This window comes from Molossus molossus, unplaced genomic scaffold, assembly GCF_014108415.1.
Source record: "Molossus molossus isolate mMolMol1 unplaced genomic scaffold, mMolMol1.p scaffold_m16_p_17, whole genome shotgun sequence".
NCBI lineage: Eukaryota > Metazoa > Chordata > Mammalia > Chiroptera > Molossidae > Molossus > Molossus molossus.
In genome coordinates, this window is record NW_023425352.1 from 42523343 (window position 1) to 42541008 (window position 17666).

General features: G+C 43.9%; 1 protein-coding gene across 4 annotated transcripts in view; it reads right to left on the reverse strand.

Moving 5' to 3' along the window:
* Nucleotides 1-17666, reverse strand: part of ANK3 (ankyrin 3) — a 611274-nt gene that overhangs the window by 138604 nt on the left and 455004 nt on the right. For all 4 annotated transcript variants that reach the window (XM_036265485.1, XM_036265481.1, XM_036265484.1 and 1 more), the window contains 7 exons: nt 16241-16438; nt 14155-14253; nt 11789-11887; nt 9749-9847; nt 5772-5969; nt 4000-4098; nt 3615-3713 (listed from right to left, as the gene is read on the reverse strand). In XM_036265485.1, the coding sequence (XP_036121378.1) occupies nt 3615-3713; nt 4000-4098; nt 5772-5969; nt 9749-9847; nt 11789-11887; nt 14155-14253; nt 16241-16438 (891 nt within the window). The remainder of the gene's footprint in view (nt 1-3614; nt 3714-3999; nt 4099-5771; nt 5970-9748; nt 9848-11788; nt 11888-14154; nt 14254-16240; nt 16439-17666) is intronic.

Below are 17666 nucleotides of genomic sequence, written 5' to 3' on the forward strand. Positions count from 1 at the left end.
GACAAATGCATTTGTCAGAAGAGAAATAAAATAATGAGAGGTTTAACTGTAGAATGTTATCAATATTTTTTCTCTCTTAACGTAGAGGACAAAGTACTTGTTATGCATGCTGTCCAATGTCAAGAAGGAAACAAAAGCAAATGTAATTTTAAATGATCAAAAGTAATATCTTTACATCACACGTGATATTCCCCAAGAATTTCAGTCTCTGCTGATCCACATTAACAGACACAGTGTACATTTTGTAGAAGAGAAACCCAACAAGGAATAAATTGTGGATCACTCTCTCTTCCACAGCCTGTGAGTGCCCAGGTTATGCCTAAACCCAAGCCCATCCTCTTGAACAATAGCTACTCAGGAAATAGATCAGGATAAAATGGATTACAGAAGCCCACCCACATCGTGTTCCTCGGACAAATATGGCTAAGAAAATATGCTGTCGATTCTACAAAACAGAAGAAAGGGAGAGAAGAAAGCATCACATACTCTGAGAACCAGGAAGAATTAACATGGTCACTGCTGTCATTTCCACATGCTAACCATGCTCTTGCCCCTAATTTCTCACCACTGCCAGGATTCAGAAATTCCTGAGCTCCTTGGAGTAAAGGAGGTTATTTGCCTACCTTATATCTATTCTTCCTCCTCCCTGAATCAATAAAACTTTGGTGTTGTGTCCAAATTTAAAAAAAACTACATTCCCCAGAATCCCTTGCAGAAAGAAGTGGCCATTGAGGTCTAAAGAGAAATGGCTGGGCGGAGCTTCCGGGAATACCCTATTGTCTGACCTTCTTTCCTGCCTGTGGCTTCAAAAGGGACCTGGTTGTCTAAGCAACAAAAATCTCTGGAGGGAAACCAAACAACTGCCTAGTCCTGACTGCTTATGACATGAGAAAAATGGACTCTCATCAGTTTAAACTACTGTGCTAGGTCTTTTTCCTAGCAAATGAAGCCATCCCCTGGCTGATAAAACTGACCCTGCTCAGGATCAAAGTCTACAAAACGACCAGGATCACTGCCCCAGAAAGTGGGCATGGTTGGCAATGCGGCGGAGCTGGCATTACGGAGGCTCTTGCGGAGGCCACCGAGCTGAGCTGCGGGGATGAGAAGGAATGTCCCTTTAGAAAAGCCCCCGGAAGAGATATGCCCCAGTCTCAAGGGCTGTTACAAGGAATTAGTTCAAGAACCGATTTTTACTCTGTCAAAGATGTTTTGCAGACACACAACCATGAATACAAACTCTTGTTGGACAAATTTAAAGGTAAAAAGTCAACTATAGCCCTGGCCAGTTTTGCTCAGCGGTTAGAGCATCGGCCTGTGGATCAGAGAGACCCAGGTTCAGTTCCCTCTAAGGGCACGTACCTCAGTTGCAGTTTGTCGCCGGCCCTGGTTGGGGTTGTGTGGGTGGCAGCCACTCAATGTGTCTCTCTCACATCGATGTTTCTCTCTTTCTCTTCTTCCCTCTATCCCTCCCACTCAATCTGAAGATAAATGCAAAAACGTCCTCAGGTGAAGATTAAAAAAATAAAAATAAAATAAAATAAAGTCAACTATAAATATATCAACTATTGACTTAAGAGTCATTTATGGATGGAAAGGTAGATCGGATTCATTTTGCTCTACTTATTTTATAACTCATGGCAATTTTCAACTGCCTGGCACTAGTTGTGTCAAAATTATTGCTCTCCTGTGAGAAATAAATAGTTCACTTATTAATTATTTATTGATTGTCTACCAAGAACCTGGGGTTATTTATAATACAAGAAAAATGGCTCAGGCTCAAAGGGATATTAAAATGAACTAAAATAAAATGGACAAGTGTTACACTTCATTATAAATCTTTATCATTTTAAAAGTTGTGGTAAAATATATATAACATAAACTTTGACATTTTAACTGTTTTTTAAAATACAGTAAGTACATTTGCACTATTCTTCAACAATTAGCACCAACCAGCTACAAAACCACTGAACACTAACTCCTAGTTCCTCCTTCCCTCCGCTCCTGGCGACCGGCATTCTACTTCCTGTCTCTATACAAGTGACATCACACAATATTTGTCTTTTGTGTGACTGGCTTGTTTCTCTTACCATGTCTTTGGGGTTCATCCATATTTTAGCATGTTTCAGAATTTCCTTCCTTCTTCAGGCTGAATAATATTCCTTTGTATGAATATTCTACATTTTGTTTATCTAGTCATCCTTCAGTGGACACTTGGGTTGCTCCCAAGTGTCCACTGAAGGATGAATAATGCTGCAGTTTTTTCTTTCTTTTCTTTGGATAGAGTTTTCTTAAAAGTCAAGCCATGGCTTTTTGGTTAGAAAGAATATTTGTCAGAGTCTGAGGTTATGGCAGAAAAGCTGCATTTAGATGCAAAGCAAGTGTGGGAACTGGATTTTGAATTTCATGGGATGTCACTCTGGAGAGGACTGGCAGGAAGTATTTGAGAAAGACATGAAAAGAGGATCTGAGGAGAAATCCTTGTCAAAGATGACATAGTCTCTAAACAAAGAAGGCACCTAAAACTTCTTCTGTTAAAGTGGCCAAAGTAATCTAAAACAGCCCAAGTTCATTGATCTGTGTGTACAAGAGGTGTCATCTAGAGCACTGTAGCTTCCCCGAAGTGGAAGAGTAAAACAAAGATAGACAAAAGCACTAGGGTCCGGCCAGTGTGGCTCAGTGGTTGAGCACTGACGCATGCACCAAGAGGTCACCGGTTCAATTCCTGGTCAGGGCCCATGCCCAGGTTGTGAGCCAAATCCCTAGTGGGGGGCATGTAGGAGGCGGCCAATCGATGTTCTCTCTCATGGCTGTTTCTCTCTCTCCCACTCTCACTTCCTCTCTCTCTAAAACAAATAAAGGAAAAATATTTTTTTTTAAAAAAGCACTAGGGATGCTGAAAGCTCCTTCAACCAATAACATCTAGTGAAAAAACTAGACAGCATTTAAATTGTGGTCTGTATCTTTCCAATGTTCTTTGATAATAGCCACTTGCTCAACAATAGAGAATTTCCCAAGGCAACAGAACTCTACCTATCTGTCAATAAACACTTCTTTATGACTCTCCTCTCAAATCCAACACCAGAGGGATAAGAAAGCTGTATATTCTATGCATCTCTTTTCTGAGAAATCTAGGTTGTGTACTGTTCAAAAATGCCTTAACAGCCATGAGTCTCTTTAGCAATATTAAAATCACATAAGCAAAACCTCCTGACTTATTTTATTACACAAAAATAACTCAAAGGCACAGTTCTATGGCCAGGGAAAACATAACACATATTTTATAACTTTGACAAATCAGAACTTTATTCCACCCCCGGGGCTGCACTTATGTTTTTCATCTGGCTACAGATTACTTGAGCTTCATTTTCTCCCCAGGTTCCAGGATGTCCTGGATTTTCAAGGAAAACCAATTGACAAGTAAATATTTATTGAGCATCTACCACATGAGTTGACTAAATAGCCGAAGGTACAGATTTCCTATGAGCTTATAGCTCTGTGATTTTTGGCTGGTATCTAAACCGGGAGGGTGCTACAGGAGATGCAAAAGTGCAAGTGGATATAGAGACGGATGGACACTGCCCATCAGTGTCCTCATGCCGTCGAATTACAGGTACCTTTGCAGCCGCATGAGGTGAGGCTCCTTGGTCCAAAAGCAGAAGGGCCACTTTCTGATTATCGTAATGTGCAGCTACATGCAGTGGAGTTAGCCCGCTCTGAAAACACGTGCAGAAACAACAGCCAGTGTGAACAGTGTCTTAACATCAGAGGCCTAGATTTAGGGGATGGGATTAGACAGGATACAACACAGAGTGTAACTGACATCGCAGTGTCCACAACATTGGGGCCCCGGCATTCACCTTCTATTTTTGAAGTGTTCTTCGTCCTGTGGGACTTAACTGTGGTTGTTATAATTTAGGTGGTTGTGGGTGGATATTAGCAAGTGCTCATTTTGTTATCACGGAAGGGGCCTGTTATACAGGGTGGCAAGTGACCTCATACCTTCCCAGCAGCATCAGGAGACGCACTTTTCTGCAATAGGAGGTTGGCTACCTCAAGCTTCCCATATTTTGCTGCCACATGAAGGGGAGTAAATCCTTTCTGAAAAAAAAAAACCATAAAAACAATGAACGACAGAAGGGACACAAAGGCATCACTTTTCTGGAACTGATGAATTATTCTAATGATGAAGAACAGTTAATCTTGCATTTAAGAACCAAGACTGGTAGATAACAGTTAAAGAGTCCCCTTACCAACAAGGAAGAATGGGGGATTTCATTTTTCCTGTCTGCTGATTGAGCCACAACGGTCCACTGATGCTGGGACTACTTGGCCCTCAGACCAGGATGAAGTTGGAGAGCTGGATCTGGGGCTTATTCTAGGGCCATTGTGGGATTTCACATTATAGAAAGAATAGGTCCGAGTCCCAGGTGCAATTTGGATTTTGTGGGCTTGGGAACATCCAGGGCAAGTCTAGACGTCTCACAGTTTCAGACTGGAGCCTTTTTCTTCACTTTTCGCCATTTCCACATGTATATACATATCTTTATGTCTGTTCTAGTCTTCAGGAGTAGGAGCCAGGGATTTTCACACCTTAGGCACCACAGGTGAATTGAATAATAACACTTGGTTCTAGTCCAATAACAATGCAAAGTTGTACACTGAGGATGAGTTCTAATCTCCCTTGCTTTCAACTCCTACAAGGATCTGGATACCAAGCAATGGGTCAGCAAGCACCATTAGGGAGGGTTCCAAACACGAGAGAGGGACTTCAGGGTCATCAGCATGTGTGATCTCATGAGATTATAGCCAACTAGAGCCCATGGGCAGCTGGCTTGGTGGGAGGGCTGGGCACTCAAAACTCCATCGCCCATTACTGTTTCATACATTGAATGAAATCCAGGAACTTACATCTCAACTCTACTGAAGAGCCTAAGGAATCACAGGGGGTGAAGTTTGAGGTACTCATCATTTTTTTTCATATACGCTGTCAAGTTTTTGTAATTATTGTAATTATCTTGTGCATTGATTACACATTACTGCTTCTTCTCTGCACCCAAATGAGAGAGTGCAACACTGTTTCTAGCTAAGATATGCTATAGGCCAATTAATCTTCCTATCACACCTGCAAGGTTTACACAGTATTGTAAGAAAAATGAGCTCTAAATTTTGCATTCTACATCTGCAGAGCAATTGTGTGGAACGTTACCCTTCTAAGGCATCAAAGTTGAGGTTTAAAAAAAAATCAAAGCATGAATCAGACAAGACAACGGTGACAAAAGGAACAACAATAAACAAAAATAATTCAAGAAAAATTCTCCTCCTGATTTGAAAGTATTATAAAAATATCAACCAACTGAGCTTTGATAATGAGGTTTGTATATGTGGCCTCAGCCAGAGACATCTCTGGCTGTGTTTTTAAACCACCATTTAAAGCTATCAAATAACAGGCAAGAAATATGTGACTCTAAATATCAGTAAGTTTTCATTAGAAGATAGTGTACTGAGAAACTTAAGACAGACAAACTAGACACACAGACAAACACAAACTTACCCTTACCCTGAACTACCCTCCCCCTGCAGGACTTTGCTGGCCATGCTATGACTACCCTGGGATCCCAAGTATAGATGCTCATGTACAACCGTTGTGCCTATTACTGAGAATAAGTACTAGGGATTGTAATGAGGATGTATTTTGGAGAACACAGTGGGAATTGAATTGTAAACATGTTGTATTTTGGGGGACAGTAGGATTCCAAGACTTGCTTTCATACCTTTGTTGTTATAGATAAAGATGCGCCATGATCCAAAAGGAATGCGGCCACATCCTCATGCCCTTCTCGGGCTGAAAGGTGGAGCGGGGTGTACCCAGAAGTCGTGGCTGCATTTGGAGATGCTCCTTGCTGCAACAGCTGTTGTACTATATCTGCCTTCCCCAATCGGGCAGAGATGTGCAGTGGGGTTTGGTCATCCTACAGGGCAAGGCAGAAATGCAAGGCTGATTAGCTGAGAAAACAACAGGCTCCTTGTGAAACATTCCACAAACTGCTTGGTATCACAGGCTCAAGTTCAACTCTTTTATTCAGTACTAAAAGGATCTCGTGTACCTTTCCTTCAAGGTTCAGAGAGGTGGAGATGGTAGGTCTAAGCTCCTCAGTGTTTCTCGTTCCCAATGTTTCTGTTTCTTCTACTGAACCATTCATATGAAAGCATGGAAGACAGTTCTATCTATAAATTATTTCCACTATCACCTGTCATACTTTATCAGTGTTTAACATCGAATGGCTCCCTTTGTGAGAGATAAGGATGTCCTGGTAAACCTCAACCACCTGGGAGGGATACTATACTTCCAGCAGTTATCATGCATCCACATGGAATGAATTTTATTGGTGTTGCCTTCCCACCACCAAAAGTTGATGGAGAGGGGGCAGTATAGGGCTGTGCAGGTCTAGCAGCAGAACGGCTCCCAGCCAAGAGGGCTGATGGGGCTGAAAGCCAGCCTATCTTCTGCTTGTCAGGGTGCACATCCTGGCACAGGCTGTGTCTGCCTTGAGTGGAGGGCACCCAAAGGTATGAGGAACCCACCTAATCCTGCACCTTTGGGTTCTCATCCCCAGGTAGTTGGGGCATTTTTATCCTCATTTGCCCAAAGATGCCCTATGGTGGTCCTCCGGAAAGAAACCCCCTACTCGAATGTGACGAAGTTCGGGTAAATACTTGATGCAAGGGAGGCAGAGGGAAGAGGGTATAGCGCAGGATACTGCTCGGGAAAAGTCAGGATAAGAGTCAAGGTCAAAGCAAGGGAGTTAAGCCCTGGCCAGTTTGGCTTAGCAGTTAGAGCATTGGCTTGAGAACTGAAGGGTCTTGGGTTTGATTCCAGACAAAGTCATGTACGTGGATTGTGGGTTCGATCCCCAGTCCAGATCGGGGTCGTGTGGGAGGCAACCAATTGATGTATCTGTCATGTTGATGTTTCTCTTTCCCTCTTCCTCCCTCCCTTCCACTCTATCTAAAAAAAATCAATGCAGCCCTGGCCGGTTTGGCTCAACGGTTAGAGCGTTGGCCTGTGGTCCAGAAAGACCTGGATTTTGGTTCCCGCTAAGGGCACGTACCTCGGTTGCAGTTTGTCCCCGGCACTGGTTGGTCGTGTGGGTGGCAGCCACTCGATGTGTCCCTTTCACGTCGATGTTTTTCTTTCTCTCTCTCTTCCTCTCTCTCCCTCCTTCCATTTTTTTTCCCCCCAAAAATGGAAAAAAATATCCTTGGTTGAGGATAAAAAAAAAAAATTTTTTTTAAAATCAATGCAAAATATTCTGGGGTGAGAAATAACCAATAAATAAATAATAATAATAATTAAAACAGCAAAACAAAGTCAAAGTAAGGTAAAAACTTTCTACTCTGTTACTAGCAGGAAGCAAGGAAGAGTTAGGGGAGATGCCACGAATAGAAGAATACTGAAAGCAGAAAGAGGTAGTTGCCAAAGGAAAATTTCCTAAGAGCACAGCTGCTACCATCAGCATTAAACGTGTACTGAGCACCCACGGGTCCCAGGCTCTGAACACTCCACCTGCATTCGTTCTTTAATCACCACAACAATCCTGAGAACTGCAAGGTCACTGTTCTCCTTTCCGTACGAGGAAACCGGACAAGGACACGTGGCGCAGAATTGTTAGTTAGCCTGCCCAGTGTGCACAGCTAGTAGACGGGGGACCAAGGTGTAACCCCAGGCAGTCTGGCTGAGGCAGGCAGGCTCCTCACCCTGAGGTGTACTGCCTCCTTAGCAAACTGATAACCAAAGAGCCTATCTTCAATTTCAGTTTGTGGGTAGAACCACTCGGACACAATGCTTGACATGTAATAACAACACTCATAAATGAGAGGTTTCTTGTAATCCATGATACAGCACTGCTTCTCTTAACTATTCCACCGAGCTGGTCAAGTGGATTAACCAATAGCCTCTAGACCAGCACTTCTCAACCTGTGGGTTGTGACCCCTTCGGGGGTCAAACGACCCTTTCACAGGGGTCACGTAAGATCATCGGAAAACACATATTTCGATGGCGATTCATAACAGTAGCAAAATTATAGTTATAAAGTAGCAACAAAAATAATTTTATGGTTGGGGGTGACCACAACATGAGGCACTGTATTAAAGCATAGTGGCATTCGGAAGATTGAGAACCACTGCCTAGACCAAGGGTCAGAAAACTATAGTCTAGGGGCCAAATCCAGCTGCCACCTATGTTTGTCAATAAAGTTTTATTGGGACACAGTTCTGCCCATTTGCTTATGTATCATCTGTGGCTGCTTTTGCTCTAAAGGGCAGAGTTGAGCTGCTGTGACAGCAAAGATATATTCCCCAAAGCCTAAAATATTCACTATTAGGCCTTTCACAGATAATGTTTGCTGACCTTTATTTCTAGATCCTCTCTAATATCCACCAATTGGTGCCACAGAACACCAGCCACTCAAGGTGTGTGGTCTGCTACTTAGAATGTCCCAAACTTTGCTTCTACCTGCAGATTTCATGCTTACAAAGACCTAGTTGTGTTTATTCTCACAGTAGTATGTTTGCGCTAGTTACTTTACTAATCTGTACTATATGTGCACTAATTTAGATATACAATAAATAATATGTTAATAGGTAAAACATGAGTATGAAAGAAAAGACTTTATTTTCCCTGAAGAATACTGAGTTGCAAGCTTTGGAAAGCCTTGATAGATGCTGATAAAAAACAATTATGCTCCAATTAGGTATGGGTGAGACAGCCGAATACCCTGAGAGAAAAGTACAACAGGCTAGAAATATTCTGTGCTCATACTGCTTCACAAATGTCTGTTTCCGCCTGACCCAAACCTAGACACTATCAATCATGCAAATAAATAGCAAATAAATATATATCTATTTACTGTAGGTTAAAAACATTTTTTTAATCCTCACCCAAGAATATTTTTCCATTTATCTTTAGCTAGAGTAGGAAGGAGGGAGAGAGAGAGAAACATCGATGTGAGAGAGACACATCGATTGGTTGCCTCCCGCACGACCCTGACCCAGGCTGGGAATGAACTGCAACCAAGGTACGTGCCCTTGACCGGAATCAAACCTGTGACTTATTGGTCTGCGGGCTGACGCTCTAACTGCTGAGCTAAACCGGCCAGGGCTGTAGGTTAAAATTAACTGATCAAGGCATTGGAGCCTGAAGACCAGGCAGAGGATGAACCACTCAAATTTAACCTGGAAGTTCTTTTTCTTATAAAGACAGGTCCCTGAAGCAACTCCAACCTGAGTCTCAGGGGTTATGGTTTCACAACTTGTAAAGAAAAAGTAAAAGCTTCCTTTTCCTTTTGTGACTGTGACAGCTGACGAGCAAGTCAACCCAAAGAGCTCAATTCTGCTTCCAAACTGTGCTTGTTCTAGAAGCCTCGTGCATCAGCCCCTCTCCGGGGAGTGTGAAGAACTCCGGACCAAGTCTAGGTTGTTTCTTCATCTGTTCAGGCCTAGCACGTGCCAAGGACACCAAGTTCTTCCTGGCACAAAGTGCCAGTTCTATTTAATCCTGTTAAATAATTGAATGGACAAAGGCACAGCGAAGGGATTTTGTACAGTATCACTTGGGTAGAGACTTTTATCCAGTAGAGGTTGTTCACTACTTTAAAAAGGTTTTCTTGGAAGAGAGCATCGTATTTAAAGGTTTGATTAAGATCAAGCGTCCTTCCCTCAGTAGCCAGTGCTCTCACGCACTGCACCTACCTTAGCTTTGGCTTCCACCTGAGCTCCGTCCTGCACCAGGTACCGCACGACTTCGGCCTGGCCGGACCGAGCGGCCATGTGCAGCGCCGTCTCTCCTCTCTGCGGAGAAGGAGTCAGAGTCAGTTCTCTGTAGCTCTGAAGACCAGGGGCATATTTTATTTGCGTAAAGCTTATGATGCAGGCTTTATTTCTTTAATGATAATAATAAAAATGTCCTAAGCACTTCCTTACTGGAAGCTGGGAGAGACAGGAAATGAAAACCACAGGGATTTCTGAGGAACCTGGTGGATGACAGGACTCTGGCACAGCCCTAGGGAGCCTGGTCAGCAACAGTATCAGAAGCGTTGTGCAAAAACGGTCGGTGTGGCCTCCTTGAGGGTTGAAAGGTGAAGGCTCTCAGGGCTGAGGAGGAGGGCAAACAGCGAAGAGGGTGGGTGGGGAGTGCTGAGGAGCCTGGGCCCTGCCCGATGTCTGCAGGCAGCTGTGGGTCGGTCAGGGTGCCAGCTTATCATGCCACACCTTCCTACTCAAAAGGAGGGGCAGTCTGCATATTTGCGTACACCTCAATGTTGAGCACGAGCTCAAAATGAAAACCAAAACAGAAACCCAAATGCTGCATGGCAGCACACACAGGAGGGCCCGACGTGGCTCGCTGGCTGTCGGTTTGCATTCCGCTTATCTCATCAGATCCGCAGTCTAGTCTTTGGCATTATACCAAGGGGTCATCTTCTTTGCCAAAGAAGTCCTCCCACCGGCCCCTCCATTTCACCAAGGAGACTTTAATTCAGATCACCCGTTTATTTAACAACAGCAAAATGAAAGCGGTATAGTAGCCATAGGTGGATAGAAACAAAGTCATAAAATTCAAATCTATTCTCACACAAGTGATGTATTACAAAGACATAGTTCACATAAAACTTGCTCATGTGTTTACTGGAAGGGCCTGGAGGATGTAGTTTACCATGTTACCCAGTGTTCTCTACATGAAGGAAAACTCTCCATGGTGTCCGTGCCAGGAGAGACTGTCTTGCAGCGGAGAAGCTGGCCTGCTTCTCTCGTGGAGGTGCCGCTTCTGGTTGCTGGCAGACGGCCTTGCTGTGCACCCCCAGGGTCAGGGCAGGAAGCTGATGGCTGGCCCTTTCTGCGCCAGGACGACGCTGGCTTTATTTTTACTTCCTTGGTACTCATGTGTCCAACTAGTGTTCTGATGCTTGTGGTCTGGTGTGCTAATATTACTGTGATGTCAAACTTAAAATCCTGTAAAACAATGTCAAATGCCCCATGCAGGTCTAGGGTGATCAGTTACTCCTCTTATATTTATCCTGTAGTGAGTCGCATGAGTCTGCTTAGTGTGAGAAATCAGCATCATCTGATAATCTGTGAATTAAGTTCCATGGGTTTGCTACACGTGGTCAAGCACACTACAGAGAAATTACTTTGAAGTTACTTGAAATCATAATGAGATAGTGTTTAAGTAACCTTCTCAACATGCAACACTTCTTAATATTTCTATTGCAAAAGAAAAAAACATCTTGCCCTCCATAAAAACTTTTTAAAAGAATAATATTCAGCCCAGCCGGCGTGGCTCAGTGGATTGAGCGCCGTCCCGTGGACTGAGAGGTCCCGGTTCAATTCCCGGTCAGGGCACATGCCTGCGCTGTGGGCTAGATCCCCGGTGGGGGGTGTTCAGGAGGCAGCAGATTGATGTATCTCTCTCATGTTGATGTTTCTATCTTTCTCTCCCTTCCTCTCTCTCTCTAAAAAAAAAAGAAATCAATAAAAACATATTTTTTAAAAAAAGAATATTTAGTAGTAATGTCCCCAGTCCACATTCCATAACTCCTGACCAGCTAGTGATTGAACGGATCTTACCTTCGAAGTAAAGGAAACCACAGAGATTCACAAATTCTATCCTTTTAAATAGTCCAATTAAAGAGTAATTAATTTACTTATAACAATAACGAAAAAGTAGGTAAGAGCAACCTTTGCCCATTTAGTGAACACTCACAATGGGCCCTGCTCTGTGAAAACACTACTTACCACGTTGGTGGTGTTTGGTGAGGCTCCATGATGCATCAGCTGAGATACGATATTTACATGCCCCATGAAGGCAGCAACATGGATTGGGGTAAGGCCCGACTGGGGGAGAGAGAGGGACATGTTGGTTTTCTGTCTATCATACAAAGGGTTTCTCTGCCTGTCTGCCCATATGCCTCCTGCCATCCGTCCATCCACCCACCCACCTATTTTAAGAAAACTTGTTTATTGATCAGATGAGAAGACATTAGACATTCACCACTATGCCACAGGGTCTATAAGGCAAATACATCAAAAATCATTTCCCTAAAGAAAATTCGTGATTATGACAGGCTTATGCAACAGACATTTAAAAAGTAAGATTTATTTCGCACATTTTATATAGATCTATGACAAAAAGCTAGAGAGAAATAATTTGAAGGCTTTTTTCCCTTTGTCATTAAAACTTCCTTACTCTTATGACTGTGTGTGTGGTGTGTGCGTGTAGGGATGGCAGGGTTGGGGGGATGTGTAAGTCAGAAGTTGACTTTTATTTCCAATCCTATTCCGGCCTTCAAGAAGGATTCTCATGCACTCAGAATAAATTCATTTTACTACACGTGAACACTATTGGCCCTAAACAAAGCCATCCCTCTGACCACTGAGCCAATCAGCATTAACAGTCTCAATTATTCAATTTTCAACAATATGAGTATTAGAAATTAAGTGATATAATTAAGGCAAATATAATGGTCACTACACTAGACCTTAATTTTTAGGTTTGCTTCAAAGCCCTGCCCCCAACCTGTAACACTTCTGCTTTTTATATGAAATAATTCCATTTTTAATTTTTTCGAAACTGATCCCACTTACAACATGAACATCCTAAGTTGGTAAAAATATTTAAAATGGCTGGAAAAAGCTGACTTTTTTTTTTTAAGGAGAGAGAAGGAGATAAATCTCAACAGACATTTGAAAAATGTAAATAATAATAATAACAACAACAACAACAGGAATCTCCTGTGGTAAAGTGAGATAAAAAACAGAAAAGGAAGGATTTTGGTTGTCCAGACTTCAGAACTGAGGAAATGGAAAAGACTTTTGTTATGACGTGGAGATCGTTTCCACCAGCAGGGGGCGCAGTGAAACCTGAGCGAGGGAAGCCCTCCCGCAGGTTTGAATCGCTCTTTGGAGCTGGCAGGGAGCACAGGCTGGCGGTGGAACCTTCTCCTCGCTGGCAGACATCTATGGACATTTATTCAACATCAGTCAAAAATCTCCTTCTATTTCAGAGTGCATTCTAATCTTTAAAAAGGGCCGCCATGCACTGAGAATAAACTTATTTCTTTATAGTTGAAATAGCAGGGTATCTACCATGGAGCCATAAGACTGGCAAAAGAGCAAATCAGTTTTCATATTTTCAACCATTTACTATTTTAAAAATTGTGAGTGTTACAAATCAAGGCAACTATTTCATCTGCAGATAAGAGATTAGATCTGCAATCACTAGATTAGATCTCATTGTATTTGCTTCAAATCCCATCATCTTTATTGATGCACTGAACAAGCCTTTACCGAATGATCTCCTAGGGGCCATGCATCGGGGTCACGCCTGACTGGAAGGAGCCGGCAGTTTCTAGGGGGCAGGGAGCTGGCTGGGTCATCAGTAAACCAGCTGAATAAGTGCTTTGGTGGAAATATGCACAGGAGTAGGTGATGGTCCTGGGAGGAGCTCCTAGACCAGGCCAGAGGGGGAGGGGGAGTTTTCTGGAGAAGGTGGCCCAGATCTGGTCCTGGAGGATGTGCAGGATTCGCAGGGCAGAGTGTGTGACACATGGAGGGACATGTTGATGGCTCCAGTCCACAGAGACCAGCGTGCTGGAATGGGGCGGGGGAGGGGATGAGTCGAGAGGGTAGATGCCAGGCTTGCTCTGCTGTGCTGAAGACTCAGCCCTGATCCTGATGGGTCTTTTTTCCGAGTTCTGTGTTGGTTTGCACAGAAGAAATCGAGAGCTAGTCCTTCACTAACTTCAGCAACTCTGTGTTTCACGAAGTCTGCGTTTTTACAGAGAGTAACCCTCAGTTTACGAACACACAGAGGGTGTGTTATGCAGGGCTTCTCAGCCTTGGCACATTCGACAGGTTGAGCCAGACAACTCCTTGGTGGGGGCGGGCCTGTACATTGCAAACTGCTTAGTAGCCTCTCTGGCCTCTATCCTCTAGGTGCCAGGAGCACCGTCCAGTTGCGACAACTACAAATGACCTCCAGACATTGCCAAATGTCCCTTGGGAGGCACCCACAGAAAAACTCGCTGCCATTGGGGATGCACTGGGACTCCGGCTGCTGAGGCCGGAGTACCTGGAAACCCCAGAAATGCTGCTCCTCTCACCTCGGTTACAGCTTGGATGGATGCGCCGTGCTTCAGAAGGAGTTCCATGACTTTAATTCGGTTCTTCTTGCAGGCAATATGAAGAGGGGTGAAGCCATTCTGCAAGGGACGGAGACACATAGCTACTTGACTACATTCCCTTGAAATCCAGTTCCACTGTGTGTGGCAAAATGTTTTTGCTAAAGTGACGTTCTGTAAAGATTTGGGAAAGAGCAGTAACAACATGGTGCTAAACAGAATACAGTCTTTTCTGGAAGCACAGGTAGTCTAGCTGGTCCTAGGAACCACGGTGCCCTGGTAATTGTGAATTTTTGGTCACCATCCCTGGGAGCTAAGGCAAAATGGTCATGCTGTCCCTTTTTAGCGGTTCTCAACCTGTGGGTGGTGACCCCTTTGGGGGTCGAACGACCCTTTCACAGGGGTCTCCTAAGACCATCGGAAAACACGTATTTCCGATGGCAATTCATAACAGTAGCAAAATCAGTTATGAAGTAGCAACAAAAATAATTTTATGGTTGGGGGTCAGCACAACACGAACTGTATTAAAGGGTCGCGGCATGAGGAAGGTTGAGAACCACTGCTTCGATGATTTCGTTTTAAAATTCACTCTTCCAAATAACACAGCCCTCCTCTACCTCATTTCAAACACAGACTAAACACGGCTGGCAGACACTTGTCCTCAAAGCCAAACAGTCACCGATGCCTGTTCTGACTTCTCGGCTACATTTTAGGGCAACTACTAGACCAGTTCTAGAATGTTTTCATTCATTCCAGGTTTAAGAGTCAAGTAGGTGCTTAATCCAAGCAAGCAGAAAGTTTAACAACCCAACATTACTTGGATCATTTGGTTTAATATTTAATCTGATAAAAGGACCTGCTTTTCAGCAAATCACCTACCAAATTGTACTGCCTCATAATTGACACCATGAATGTATTTTGGTTGCCACAGAGAGCTATAACATACCGGGGTCCATGGTAAAAGCTTAGGTCAAAGTCGTGGCAGGTGCTTCTGTGGACACCCTGAGACCATTTACCTGGCCAGAGTCCGTGCCGGGATGACTGGCCACAGCCTTCACACGTGAAATCGTCCGAGTCCGAGGGAAATGACACCGAGAGCCCACGCCCTGTTCTAATGCTTTTTTTCTTGTATGGAAAATGAGTCATGATTGCTAATTTATTTTCCTCCCTCCTCAGCATTTCGAGATCTGTTTGATATCCTGGTCAGAACAACAGCCCTGGGAGACTCCCAGCATCACCGAGGCCTTGCCGCTGCCTGGGGCTGGAGGGCTCCTCCGCTCATTCCTCTCTGTCCGTTCGGACCTCAGCGCTCGACAGCACGGTCCCTTCAGTCAGGGCGACGGTCCCTTCAGTCAGGGCGACGGCAGCAGCTGGGAAGGAGCAGGAACCCCTCCTAAAAACGGCTGACTGGCTGACAGCCCTCACCTCAAAGTGATGAGGACATCCACAGGTTTTCCCTAGCATTTGCTGTTCTATTTTTTCCCAGACATGGGTGCTTCCGAGCTACATTTAAACAGCTCACTAAATTGGAGCCATTTATTTTTCTAAGACAACAAACAGCATCTTGTTGGGAAAAGAGAGCTCAGGGTTACAAAAGCAAATCGTCTTAGGAGTTAAGACTCCAGCCTAGACCAAAACAGATTTGTGTCAGTAGGAACAGTGGATGACAGGCGACACTTCATTCACTTATGCGGTTAACATCAAATTTTAGCTCATAAATTGCTGTCGTGTTCAAGATAAAGTGTTTTGATCATTTTGCCTCAGAAGAAACTTTTAATTCACTGGATTATTAGTTTACCTACAGTAAGACAAGGCTGACCACCTTGTACAGTCTTTGTGCTTCATTTACATAAAGGCGTTAACAGTTGACCCCTATAAGCCTTGTTTGCCTCAGCAACAGGAGGTTTTATGGGTTGCTCAGAAAGATGTTTGGAAAAGGTGATGAGAAGTGCCCTTTGTTTCATCAGACCTTCCATGGTTACCTGCGCACAGGCGATCCCAGCACATACGGAGGGAGCATGTTGTCAGCGAGACAACCAGGCCTGGGCCTGTTGGCTGAGCCACTCACCAGGGCTTTGGCATTGGGGTTCGCTTTCTTGTCCAAGAGGACCTTGGCGACTTTGTAATGGCCGCAGTGGGCAGCCACGTGCAGGGCGGTCAGATAGTCGTTGGTGACGTCGTCCACAGGCACATTGTGCTGGAGGAGAAGCTGGACGCAGTTCAAGTGATCTCCTTGTGTGGCCATGTGCAGTGGAGACAGCCCGTTCTGGAACGCACGAGAAAATCAGTTTATGGTTTTCCTTTTTTTTTTTAAATCCTCACCCGAACACATTTCTGCTTTTATCTTCAGATAGAGCAGGAGGGAGGGAGAGAGAGAGAAACATCAATGTGAGAGAGACACATCGAGTGGTTGCCTCCCAAATGACCCCAACCAGGGCCAGGGACAAACTGCAACCAACTGAACCCGGGACTCCACGAGTTGATGCTCTAACCGCTGAGCCAAACCGGCCAGGGCTTGTTTTACCTTTTAATAAAAATGTGCCAAACACAAAACACAGTATAAATACGAACATGTAAAAATTCTAGTTATCACACGAAAATACCTTCTATTTTTAAAAGGTTTTGACAACTGTTTTGAACTACGACTACTATTAAAACTAGTCCTCTAACTTGTAGCAATAGAAAACAAAATTTCAAAGATGATTTCTTTTTCTGGTTTAAAAAAGTGTGACTTCCGCCCTGGCCGGTTTGGCTCAGCGGTTAGAGCGTCGGCCTGCGGTCCGGAGAGACCCGGGTTCGGTTCCCGCTAGGGGCATGTACTTCGGTTGCAGTTTGTCCCCGGCCCTGGTTGGTCGTGCAGGTGGCAGCCACTCGATGTGTCCCTTCACGTCGATGTTTCTCTCTCTCTCTCCCTTCCTCTCTCTCCCTCCCACTCTATCTGTACAAAAAATGGAAAAATATCCTCGGGTGAGGATAAAAAATAAAATAAAAATAAAAAAATAAAAAAGTGTGACTTCCACTAAAATCCATTATTTATTGCATTCCCAGTGAATTGGGCTGCTTAATTTTTAAGACTGAAAAGGAGAAAACAAAAGCAGGAACAGACTGGTATTCATTAGACTACTTTTCATTTTATCCTCACGAGTTGCCAGTACTTGACACTGAATACTGTACCGATACAATGACTGCTAAGGTCTGCTTACAACACATCTCGTCTCCTATCAGAGTAGAAAGGAAAATTATTTCATTTTCCATCCATCTGGTGCCCCCATGTGTCTACAGTGAGGAATGGCAAGGCAATGACCAATGCATTCACTAAAGCTTGCCTCAGTTTAAATCCACTGGATTCAATGACATAGTTAATTATGTGCAATAGGAATGAGTCAACAATTCATTGGAAGAGCTGAGAGGAGACATGAATGGGTTCCAAGGTAAGTAAACCGTAACCAGATTAGAATGGCAGTATTCAGTACATGTTTCCTAATGAAGACAAA